Source organism: Tamandua tetradactyla, chromosome 15 (assembly GCF_023851605.1).
Source record: "Tamandua tetradactyla isolate mTamTet1 chromosome 15, mTamTet1.pri, whole genome shotgun sequence".
NCBI lineage: Eukaryota > Metazoa > Chordata > Mammalia > Pilosa > Myrmecophagidae > Tamandua > Tamandua tetradactyla.
This window is the reverse complement of record NC_135341.1, coordinates 49,315,820-49,328,023: the sequence shown is the minus strand read 5'-3', so window position 1 is coordinate 49,328,023 and position 12,204 is coordinate 49,315,820. Positions and strand designations below refer to the sequence as shown.

The window sequence follows — 12,204 nt, the reverse complement described above, 5'->3', positions numbered from 1 at the left end:
AGACCAGGGGTGCATACCTGCAAGGCATAAGCCTGGGCTGGGCAAGAGCAACCTGGGGCAGTGTGTGGAGCTGCCTGCCCCCATATGTGTCCTCCCCTCCCCTCCCCTCCCTCGGTGCAGGCCAGCAGGAGCTAGCCAAGGATGTCCAGGCCTTTGGGGTCTCCCCAAGCAGTGGGCTGCTGGAAGCGCGAAAGGTCAACGCACCCCCAACCTCCATCACCCTGCAGGTTTTCTTCACTGCCAGGTACAGCCCCTCCCAGCCTCCCTCACCTTACCACAAGGCCAGAGTCCCCGGCCAGGGTCATCCCCTGACCTCGGCCCCACGGCTCTCCACAGGAGCAGTGAGCTGTATGAGTCCACGCTGGTGGTGGAGGGCATGCTCGGAGAGAAGGCCTGCACCCTGCGGCTCCGGGGTCAAGGTTCCCGTGATGAGAAATATGCATCGCCCCACCAGCTCTGAGGCCCACCCCTCACTCCCAGCCCCAGGCCCCCAGCTTTGGAAAGAAACATGGCCCAGGGATAAGGAGCGAGTCTGCTGGGCAGAGCCACTGACTGGGGAACTTGGAGGACCTGGTGTCTCAGGCCCCCTGCAGACTCTGAGCAGCTCTCAGGTTGGTGGGACCCCTTCTAGGGCAGTGGTCTCAGGCTGTGCACTGCATCACATGCCCTCAGAGGTAATTAAAGGTCAGGCCACACCCTGTGGAGACCATGACAGTTAAAAATCACTACTCAGGCTGAGCATAAAAAGACCAGCATGACAAGAACTGGCCCCTGGAAAAAACCACAGCCACCAACATAAGGTAACAAAAATTTACTATACAAGTGGACTCCTCATCCATGAAACCATCTTAAAACTCTCAGGAACTACACAGTAGCCTTGTGGCCTGGGTGACTCAGTCCAACTTTCGGCCCAGCTTGAGGGAACCTCACAGAGGGCATCCCAACATCCCTCCCACTCCTGTACTATGTCATCGGTGTACACATTTCCCAAATTGTTGAAGTGCCTTGATTTACCCACTGCCACCACCACCCCCAGTTCTCAATGTTCCCGTGTGGCTTCGGGTCCAGTGTTGTTTTCTTCCTGCCAGAGCAGGGCTGTTTGGGTAGTACCACTAGCCCTTTAGCCACCTGGAGCCTCGTTCAGTTCCCAGGGTACTCAAAGACAGCAGCAGCTCCCATTCCGGTCCCAATGCACATAGACACCACCCCATATGCCCTGTGGAAACAAGACTGTGTTTGTCAGGCAAAGCACAAATGGCAGAGAACTGCCCACTAAACTATCCCAACCTCACCTCGCCAAGCTCCTAAGAAAGCCAGGCTGAGATGGATGGACTCAAACCTTTCTGGGCAGAGGGAATGCAAAACCTCAAGGGCCAGATCATATGGGCATAGAGTGCCCAGACTGCCCACCAAGACAGACAGACAGGGTGGCTGATGCCTCCTGCAAGGTATGTATGGTCCCTGCTGCAAAGGTAGCCCTCAGGGAAAATGGATCATGTTCCCTTGCCTCCCCAGGTCAGAGTGTGTATATACTACACACACACCCCCCACAGGTACCCCAGCTTGGGATGCTGAGACACCCCTATGAGGAGCTGGCCTCACCTCTTCCCACGGCGCTTCAGCTCATTGAGCAATGTGATGACCTGTCGTGCCCCAGTGCAGCCTAGTGGGTGGCCCAAGGCTATCGCACCACCCAGCGGGTTCACCTTCTCAGGGGGTATTCCTAGCTTCTCCACACAGTAGACAGCCTAAAAGGAAGCAGAGCATTAGCTATAGCTCTCCTACTCCCTTCCCTCTACCACTTGCCCACTGGCTCCAACCAGGCTGCCCAGGGCCCAGGCAATATTATGAAACAAGGGCTCACCTGGCTTGCAAAGGCCTCGTTGATCTCAAAGATGTCCACATCATTCACTGTCAGCCCTGCAAACAAGGGTTAACCCCTTGAACCTGAATTGGCCCAGTGGGCCCTTAGGACTCTGTCTCCCCAGGACCCCGCCTCATTCATGGGCCTGCAGGCTGCCTGGTATGTCTGTCCCTGTTCCAGAAGGGTGAATGGGTCCCAGCTGTGGGGTCATGAATGCCTATGTGATGCTGGCCTGCCCCATTTTCACTCTACAGCACCCATCGGTCCACCCTGAGCACCTACCAACTCCCTACCTCTAGCAATATCATGTGGGGCAGAAGTGGGATCCAAATCTTGAGTGTAAAGGAGCCATCTTACCTGCTTTCTGCAAAGCTATAGGGATGGCATAGGCAGGTCCAATGCCCATGATGTCAGGTGGGACCCCAACCACTGCATAGGACCTCAGGACCCCAAGGATGGGAAGGCCCAACTCTTCTGCCTTGGACCTCCGGGCCAGCAGGATGGCAGCTGCCCCATCACTCACCTGACTGGAGTTTCCTAGGGGTAAATTGAAGGGTTGAGAAAGCCCAGCCCTCCCACATCCACCAACCTAGAGGCCTGATCTGCTCCAGGCTCTGAGAGTAGACTCTCCAGCATGGCTGTGGCTCCCTGCCCTTCCCCAGTTCCACCTTACCAGCTGTGGTTGAGCCACCCTTCTTGAAGGCAGGCTGTAATTTGGCCAGGCCTTCCATGGTGGTATTAGCACGAATGCCTTCATCTTGGGTCACAGTGATGCTCCTTTCGTCTTTGTCATCGTGGACCATGGTGGTCACAGGCACAATCTCAGCCTGGAAGCAGCCCTTGCTCTGGGCTCTGGCTGCCCTGCCAGCACCACAGAGAGTGAGGTTCAAGCTCCTGTGGGATTCTCCTCCCTACTCCTGCCCCTTGCCCAATGGGCAGACACCCAGTTTCAAGCTATTTGATGCAAGGATACACCCCAGCTCTGGGGGAGCAAGAAGGGACTGGTGCAGGCTCCCTAGTACTTCCACCTGCCCCTAGGGTTGGGAGACAGCTGGCCTTAGGGGCATTCTTCACCATCAGCCCAAGATCAGATCCTGCACAATCCCAACGACGGAATGGAGGAGGTGGTTTAGAACTGATAACCCCCATTTGAACCCTTCAGCCAAAAGGGAGAAGGACCAAGCCTGCTCAGGCATTTATGCTAAACTGAGGATGGAGCCCCAGGAATGTTCCTGCTGGGTGCTGCCAACTTTTCTATTCAATCCCAGCTGCTCAATTTCATCTCTTCCAGTTTCACATTTAAAGTGACAGGGACCAAACTATCTGATGAATTTCAGGAAGGTTTTTTAACAGTTTAATAGTGCAAGGCCTTTTAGGGTGATCCTTATAATCATAAGATGTAAATGCCCAAGAGCATTCCAGTAGGGAATCAAATTCTCAACTGGTTACCTGACTCCAAATGGCTTAGATCTACTGTCTCAGGGAAATCCACCTGGTCGAGATGCTCACCCTTCCTTTTCTATCCTCTCTAGGCAGCTAGGACTTGCCAATCTCAGCCTGCCCTACCCAGAAGCCTGGCTGGGCTCTTGGGGTTCTCTCTGATGTCACCCCTAGTATGCTACCCCAAGCCCAGGCATGGTACAGAGGCTGAGAGGCCAGGGTCCCTTGCAACTGGCACCACACTCCAGGCTACCCAAAAGAGGCCTGTGGCTATCATATCCAATCACCAAGCCCCAGCCGGTTAAGAATGTCCTGACTCTCATTGTACCCCCACTAAATAGATGGGAAAACTAAGGCCCAGTCAGGGAGAAGACATTCAGGGTGAAGAGACAGTAACAGGACACGGAAGAGCTATTCACTCACAGTGGCCCTGGCCCCTTTCCACCTCACCCTCCTGAAAGGCACAAGGCTTTAAAAACATTCATTGCCCAGCTATATCCTCAGCTCTACTTCAGACCACTTAGGAGAGCCTCAAAACCTCATCTTCTGGCCCTTTAAATACCCCACCTCAAGCAACACTCACTTCTTCTGGGAAGCCAGTGCAAAGGTATCCTGCTTCTCCCGGGAAATGCCAAAACGCTCAGCCACATTCTCCGAGGTTATCCTAGCACACAAATAGCAAATAGTATGGGCAGTGATCTAGTAACCTAGAGGAATGGAATGAACTGGTCTAAGCACAGACAGATGTGCTTAGCACTCTGGGCCCTCAGGGCTACAGGCAGGGAAGGTTAGGGGATACACAGAAATAGTGATGATGATAGCTCAGGATGTGGGAGGCCATCCCCCCAGTATGAGGGTAGAGGGCAGGGGCACAAATAGGGAGGAAGTCAGCATGGCTGGCCAGACCCTGAGAAGCTCATGCACCAAAAGGACAGATAGTGGCCTGCATGGGGGGCAAGTGCAAAAGGAAGATGCTTGTGCCCTGGGTGCGCTGTCTCAGCACAGAGAAGAGGAGCAGAGAAGGGCACAGGTGCAGGTACTAATGGGCTAATTTTGGCCAGGGAAACTGCTTTAACGTGGGAAGGTGATGACTCTAAGTCCTTTATGGAAAGGCCACACCGAGGCCTTCTGCTCCCCTTAGCTGAGGTCTACCCTCATCCTGAGAACCCAGAGCCATGGCTAGGCTTTTTAGCCTGAGTTTCTGGTTTCACAGATTTCCTTTGGTGATTTGGACACTAGATGTGGAGGCAGCCAAGGCACTGCTCCTCTCTGAGCCTCAAATCTCCTCAAACTTCTTGCCCACAGATCCTGGGAATAGCCCAAGAACTCAGTGAAACTGGCTGCAGCAGCAAGATACTGTGCAAATGCACTGTAGTTTTGACACGCATCTGACGGGGCCCAAGTTCCCTCCTCAACATTTTCAGTCATCCAAAGCTCCCTACCTCCTCTTCAATAGAAAATTGACTTCCAAGGCTTTGGGGTACAGCTACCATGATTCCTTCTGTGACTGTCCTCCTCAGCCAGGCCATGTTTAGAAACCCAGGGACAGACAGGACCCGGGGAACTCAGGAAGGGGAAATCATGGGCAGCATGAAGTCCCTCCCCCAGAGTCCCTGCAGAACAGACCAAGCCCAAAGGAAGGAGGCCAGGGCTTGGCCTAGCTCTCAGAGTTCCTCAGCTCCTGCTCCAGGCCAGGCACCCTGAACTACAGATGGGCACTCACCCCATAGGAAGCAGGCAGTCTCTGGCCTTCTCCTTCTCTATCAAGCGTGAAGTAACATTTCCAGGGTTTCCTCTGTCAGCCAGGGACATGGACTCTACCCTGAGGAGAAAAAGAAGGTGAACACTATCAAGACTTCCCCCAGGGATAGCTGTGTACCTGGCAAGTGCTGAAGGAACTTGGTCAACAAGACAGAGCTGTGACAGTAGGGCTGCTGATCTGCCTCTACCTCTGCTCACAGTCCACATTCCCAGGCGGAAGGGGTAGGGGACAAGGAATTGCTTTCCTAACACCACTGCTCCAGCAGGCAATAAGTAGTTCCCAAGGAAAGCCTTTCCATGTTGGCCATAGTGGAGGAAACCAATGCAACAAGCCAGACCTTGGCCTCTAGTTCAGAGGGCAAACGAGACATATATGTTTAAAGTAACCACAAAGCTAAGATCAAAAAAGAGTCTGGCCTGCACAAATAAGGTGTTAGAGCTGAGAAGATGGCAAGATCTCAGATCAGTGTGGTCAAAAAGGGCTTCGGGGGATAACAACAGTGCTTTCGTATTAGAGTGCTTCAAACAGTGTCAATCACATAGAATACACCCGGTTAGTGTCAGCTGTTATTATTACTCCATTTATTCTCATTAACTTCAACGGGGCTGAGGAAGGCACACCCATTTTATAGATGAGGACACTGAGGCACAGTGAGGCTGAGTAATTTGTCCACAGTCACTCAGCCCAGATCTAGATTTAGGCAGTCGGACCCCAGATCCCACTCCCTACTAGAACATCCTGGACTACATTCTTCAAAGTAAAAGCCTATGGTCAGCAGCCAGCCTGTGATGTGGGTGTCAGGCCTGACTCAGACCCCCTAAAACCTAGTGGCATGTCCTTAATCTTCTGTTCAGGGACTCAAAGAAACTTTAACTCATGAAAGCTTCAGTTCTTGTGAGCATGTTGAGAGACAACCATACACCCCTAGTAAGACAGACAGGCATGAGAGAAATTTCTCCTCAAATCCTTATTGCTCACCCAGCAAACAGGGACTTTGCTGACCCAAACCCATGGGGTTAAGACCAAGGCCAGGCCACCACAGTGGGCACCCTCCCAACCACAACTTATCAGCTATGCTGGCCACTGCTTATCTCCCCAAGCCTGCCAAAGTCCCCATTCAACCTCCACTCCTGGCACCAGTTGCTCACCCAAGCCTGGGCCCCAATACGCATCCCTCCCCCAAACGCACTGCCCAATACAACCCCCATGGTTTCATATACTGCAGACACAAGTGGGGCCACAGCCTGAGTGGAAGTGAACAGGCCACCAGAAATCTGACCATGTCTGTCAGAACCCAGTAGACATAAGTTTTCACCTTGGTACCACAGAGGGGCCAAGATGACAGACAGCCCAGTAAAATGAACAGACTAGTTGTATGGTAGACAGCTGCCCCTGGCTTTAGGGAATACAAACTCTAATTTCTCTCAGTAGCATTATGAATCAAGGGCCACAGAAAGAAACACAAGTGCTATATTTTCTCAAAATGCTTGACTACATTTTCCAGCCTCACAGAACTCTAAAAAGGAAAGTTCTCAGAGGCCAATTCCCCTCCCCACTAGCATTGAGAAATGTTAGCAATTTTTGAGCAGCCATTACTGAGGCCACCTCTAAGCTGCATTTGTAGGAACCCATTCCCAGTCAGATGCTTACGGAGGCTAGGGAAGAATCCTGAAATCATGGCCTCTGGGAATTCAGGAGAGGAAAATTAGTTTTATTGTCACAAGTTGGTTAATAAGCTCTGGCAGAAAGAAATTCTTACCCACAAGCCATGCCAATGTCGTAAGACCCATTTCTGATGCCACCTGCAACAAAAGCATTTCATAAACATCCTTCACCAGAGTCCATCTGTTCTGGGAGCTGCAGAGCCTCTTCCCCATTTAGTCTCTAAGTGGGACTCATCCCAAGCCTCAGAGATGAAGGACCCAGGAAAAGCTGGGGATAACAGCAAGGGGTACTCCTTCCACTCATTTTGTGGTTAGAATCTTCTCAGAAATCCTTACTGCTCACCCAGCAAACAGGGACTTGGCTGACCCACACCCCTGGGGTCAAGACCAAGGCCAGACCACCACAGTGGGCATCCATCCAACCACAACTTACCAGCTATGCTGGCCACTGCCTGCAGCCCTGAAGAGCACTGTCTGTTGACAGTGGACAAAGGCACAGTCTCTGGGATGTCACTGAAACATAAGATAAGACCACAATATCAGCCCCCTCTCTTACCAAACTCTCAGGAAAGCAGGCTTGTGCTCCTGGCCAACATGACTGCCCCCATCAGGGGAGCAGAGACCAGAGGCACAAACTCAGCCTTGCCCCCACTTCCGGCTAGATCCAGGGATGGCAATGGGCAGCCTTCATCTCTGCCTTTGTGTTCACTCCTGAAGTCCCACCAGTACCTGCCCTTCCATCCTATGACTCTCCTCAACCAAAGGCCAAGGAAGACTCTTTGGGCCACAGTTATCCTTATTTCTCTCCCTTTGGAGATTCAAGAATGAAAACTCTACATCTGTTTTCCCTGAAGAACAGAGAAGAGGGCCTGTTGCTAAGGCTGCATACTTGTGCAAAAGAAACGACTAAAGCTATGAGGTCAGAAATCATCTCATCTCTTCAGCTTTACTTGTAAACATGCTCTACTTGTAGCATGTGGCTAAAACTTTATGTCCAGTTCCCTCCAAAAAGCCTGTTCATACCTAGGTGGAGAACTCTGATGGGGACCATGTGTTCTAAAATCCCTTGCCCTGATGGGTTCCCCCTGTAGGAGTTAAAAGGTTATTTTTTAACCTAAAGCTTGCAAACACAAGTCTGTGAGGAAATGCAGACTTGAGCTTTCAGGATCTGGAACTTCAATAGAAGCTGAAATATGCAGATAAAGCACAATGAGGTGTGGAAGAGACTTGCTTAAGGGAAATTAACATCCTAGCTTTAGAAGTATTTACTTCCTGGAACTTGTTTTTGCATTGTTTAGCTTTTGCATGCAAACAACCTTTATCACCTTTCTTGCTAGTATATAATTTTGTACTTGGCTGAAAATAAACTTGTCTGAAGACTGATGTCTCTGGATCCCCTGATCCCAGTCTCTCTCTCGTTTTTTACTTTAACATTCCTTAGGGTCATAGCTGCGGCCAACACCCCCACCCTCTCACAATGTTCCCAGCATGGGGAGCTGCCTGGAGCTGTCCTTCTCTTATAACTTGTCCTGGCCAACAGGACAAAGCTCTGGGGAGCTCCGGAGAGATCCAGATGTTCCAGGCCTTCCCCAGACCCACGGACTGAGAGCCTCAGGGGTGAAAGCACTCTGGTGATTCAAATGTGCAGCAAGCGTTGGGAAACCCTCAACCAGTGTCTGGGCCAGCATCTGCACAGAATGTCCCAAGTGGATAGCCTGCTAGGCCTGTGCAGCCTGTTTTAACCCTTCCCAGGTCCTCGAACTCTCCACTACATAGTTAGCGCCCTTTCACACAAATCCACCAAGTGTTCCCTAAACACCTCCCACTTGAGGGATGCTAAGACATTTCTAGTACTGTCCCTGCACTAAAGGAGGGCCAACCAATACATAGAAAATGAATCAATTAGCAGAGAATGGAATAATAGCGCCAGATGACAAAGACATCACACATACACACACACACACACACACACACACACACGGAAGCACCTGGCTAGCTACTGGAGCTAACATTTTAAGCTCGGGTTGGCTTGAGGAAGTTATGCCAAAATGATGAGACTGTTTGGGCAGAATTTAGTCAGAAGGGAGAGAGGAGGTGGGACAGCATGGTAGGGCAACAGAATGACAAGACTGAGGAGGGCAGTGGGCACAGGCTGACTGAAGGAGGAAGTCAGGGCAAGTTAACAGTTGAGAAATGAGGCTGGAAAGTAAGTCTGGAGCCAGAAGGCAGGCAGTCTCAAACTCCAGGCTAAGCAGTTGAAACCTCTCCCAGCCCCTAGAGTTTTTTCCCCTCTTCTTTCACTGGCTAATATTCCTATTATTTCTTCCCCATGCAGCTGGTAGTAGAAGGCGAATGATTCTTAAATCTACCCGTGAAAAGAGTTTAGGCACTCCTCCCCTGTCTTGTGACAGCAACAGGTGAGGAACAAGGTTACCAAGGCCCCTCCCGAGTTGCCCCCCTTAGATTTCTGCCTTATCCCCAAGTCCCTGGTAATGGGATGTACCTGGAGGCCCCATCTTTCTTAACTGATAAAAAGGCTCAAAGTCACTCTTCAGATGCCATGTTGGCTATTTAAAAGAGGACAGAGTCCACATTTATGAACGCTTTGTTCCTGTGCACCCTGACTCAGCACTTGGCAACGCCCCCAACCCCCCTCACAGTAAGGGAAAAGTTAGGTCTAAAGAGCAGGACGTCAAGGACTCTGGTTGTGTCAGGTTGTACCCAACTGATCCTCACCTCACTGAGTTCCCTGAGGCATGGGCCCACTCGAGAGTTAAAATGGCCAGTACAGAGTTAGAATTAGAAAAGTTTACCTCAGAAACTGGGCGATTCGAGCCATGATTGCCCCGGCCCCTGGCTGAAGCACATTTCCTGTGGACAATAAACTTATTCAGTGCCAGGCAATATTATGGGCACTAAGGTACAAGCTGTGAATCCTAAAGAGGGGGGCATTCCAAATCTTTCTTCAGGAACACAAGCCTTCCACAGCTTCACTTGAGGCTCTGGAATTTGAGGGTCTAGAGAAGGGGGAGCCAGCCATATAGCAGCTTATCTTAGTCATATACCAACCCTTGGCCCTGAGGGTCCCAAGCTCACTTGCCCACCCACTCTGTGTCTCCAAATTAGCACAGTCTGGGCAGGTTGTCTGCCTTTAAACATGACAAAATTTCAAGGAAAGAAGAATGCAAATCTTGAAGTCTAACAGAACTGGTCTTGTCAGGCAGGGAAATAAGTTTCTGAAAATGCATGCCTCCCTGCTGTCGTTCCAAGACGTGGTACAGTGATTTCCAGCTTTTGGGTGGCACCTGTATGATGAGACTCATGTCATATTATATTGCAATATTTCAAGGCCAGATGTGTAGAAGTGGGACAAACTGACTGACGGCCAAAAAGGCCCTGGGGTTCAGGTCTTAGTTCTGCTGCAAATTCCCTGGGCCTCTGAGTCTACGTTAGTAAATGAGGTTGTACGAGATGGTTTTTGACTCTCCCTGTTCCGTCAAAGCCCAGACACGTCAGGGTAGGTAGAGAGACCAGCCACCCACGGTGTCTCCAAACCCTGTGTCAAGAGTTCCTGCGCTTCAATGTCTTGAGATGCGGGCTTCATATACTCAATAGGCAAAATGTGCGCAAGGACACAATGTGCCTGAAGGAGAGATGGAAGTCTGGCTCTAAAGAGGCAATTAAATGAAACTGCGTTCCCCTCAGTGAAAATACCGGGTCGGGGAAATGTGAGCAGAGGGCTTTGGAAGGATAGAAAAGTTGAGTAGGCCAAGTCCAGGGTTTGGGTGATGCGCTCACCGACGCAGATGTCCCCTAGCTCCGCGGGACTCAGGTGCACGTCCTGGAGAACCGCCGTCATGACCGCCGAGAGCAGCTCGTCCGGGGTTGTGTCCTGCAGTGGGAAGTGCGGCCGCGGTGACCCCCCGCAGCTGGGTGCACGGCGTTCCTCGGCCCCCGCTCCCTCAACCCCACCCCAAGGAGGCAGAGCGGGCACAGGTCGCGGGGAACGGAGCAAGGGCACCACATCCTCACACCCGGTGCCGGGACCAAAGGGCCATACCTTGAAGCCGCCACGGCCCGCTCGGCCAATGGCGGTTCGCCGCCCGTGCACCACCACCACATCCGCGGCCGAAGCCCCAGGGGCGCCGCTTAAGCACGGAGCAGCCTGCAGAGCCTGATCCGAAGCGGGCCGGCCCTTCAGGTGACCCAGCACAACATGCAACCTCCGCATCTTGAGGATAGGCCGGGCAGATGGGTATCGCACTACGTAGAGGGCGCGAGAGCGACGGGACTACCACAGGTGTAGAACCTCAGCCCCTAAGGCCTAACTCCCACCCACAGCGACCTTTCCTCCCAAAGTCCCGCCCATCTCCCGTCCCAGCCAACCAGAAGGCAAGTCTGCCTGAGGTCCCGCCCTCTTCCGCCAACCCAGCGCTCAAAAGCTGGACGCATAGTCCCAGCCCAGGAGATCTTTCCGCTCAAAGCCCCGCCCCATCACCGCCCACCAGGAGATGGGCTTCGCTGAAGCCCCGCCCAGAAATGCTGACAACACCCTTCCACGTGAAGCCCCGCCCACTGGCCCCCTAGAGGAGGAACGCCCAGAAGCCTTTGAGTATCTCGGCAAAAGCCCAGCCCACTTCCGAAGGCCTTTACCCCAGAGACCCACTCACTTCCCACCACCCAGCGGAAGGCGGGATCACCAGGGCTTTTCACTTAGTATGCAGTGGGAAACTCTCCTCTTCCCTCTTCCCAGTCGGTTCTGCAATTGCCAGGGTCCTAACACGTGAGCTGAGGACCGAAATGATTCCGGGACACGGGCCTCAGAGCTAGGCTGGGTGATCTATGTGGTTGGGCTAGACTGGGAAGCCTTTCAAGAACACCAAAAGGATTTGGAATTCCGGGGCGACGGGGGAAACGGACTAAAGTGCCAAGGGGTGACAAGCTCCGTAACTGGAAAGGAAGCAACATACACCTCTTTGACCAAATTTACCCTTATTTGGAATGATTTGTTTAGTTCCATCCTCCCACCCACAGGCTAGGGTATCCACGAGGACAGCCTGCGACAGGACTGATACTGAGTAGTTGATCAATATGTGCTGAATGAATGAACGAACCAGGCTCCCCAGCTCAGTACAGTGCCCTTGACCCTAACATCTATATCCCTGAGACCCCAGAGGACAGTGCTGAGTTCCCCGGCCCCCAACCCCAATACAGGTCGCTCTGTGACTCCCTTTAAGAGAGCAGGGTCCTGACCTGCCTCAGACCCCAGCAGATGGCATGTTCTTACCCCCACCTCCGAGAGCGCAGCCGTCTCTCCCATATTGTGTGTTCCCCAGGGACCCCAGAGGGCAGAGCCGGTGCTTCCTCCTCTCTCTTCCTCGCCATCCTCGAGCGCAGAGCCAAATGAACCCTTCAGGTCCCCAATGAAAGGGATGTAGCCTCATCAGATCGAGACCGGCAAGGCTCCTCCTATT

At 52.3% G+C, this 12,204-nt stretch overlaps 2 protein-coding genes across 7 annotated transcripts in view; one reads left to right on the top strand and one right to left on the bottom strand.

Annotated features, from left to right (window-relative positions):
- The window catches only part of LOC143657428 (deleted in lung and esophageal cancer protein 1-like), an 85,179-nt gene extending 77,048 nt beyond the window's left edge, over positions 1 to 8,131 (top strand). For 3 of the 5 annotated variants that reach the window (XM_077129795.1, XM_077129793.1, XM_077129796.1), the window contains one exon: positions 121 to 8,131. In XM_077129795.1, coding sequence (XP_076985910.1) covers positions 121 to 719 — 599 coding nt within the window. In that variant the 3' untranslated portion in view covers positions 720 to 8,131. The remainder of the gene's footprint in view (positions 1 to 120) is intronic. The other 2 variants (XM_077129794.1, XM_077129797.1) reach the window with 2 other exon arrangements.
- On the bottom strand, positions 797 to 12,200 carry ACAA1 (acetyl-CoA acyltransferase 1). Of its 2 annotated transcripts, none has more exons than XM_077129799.1 (12): positions 12,024 to 12,200; positions 10,529 to 10,622; positions 9,544 to 9,601; positions 7,164 to 7,243; positions 6,826 to 6,868; positions 5,028 to 5,126; positions 3,888 to 3,968; positions 2,538 to 2,725; positions 2,222 to 2,401; positions 1,865 to 1,920; positions 1,603 to 1,748; positions 797 to 1,216 (listed from the first exon to the last, which is right to left on the bottom strand). In XM_077129799.1, the coding sequence occupies exons 1-12, from the start codon at positions 12,048 to 12,050 to the stop codon at positions 1,141 to 1,143; spliced, it is 1,128 nt and encodes a 375-aa protein (XP_076985914.1). In that variant the 5' UTR covers positions 12,051 to 12,200; the 3' UTR covers positions 797 to 1,140. The 2 variants fall into 2 exon arrangements, with proteins under 2 accessions (XP_076985914.1, XP_076985913.1); XM_077129798.1 differs by lacking the exon at positions 12,024 to 12,200 and adding an exon at positions 10,791 to 11,092.
- Positions 12,201 to 12,204: the final 4 nt, after the last annotated feature.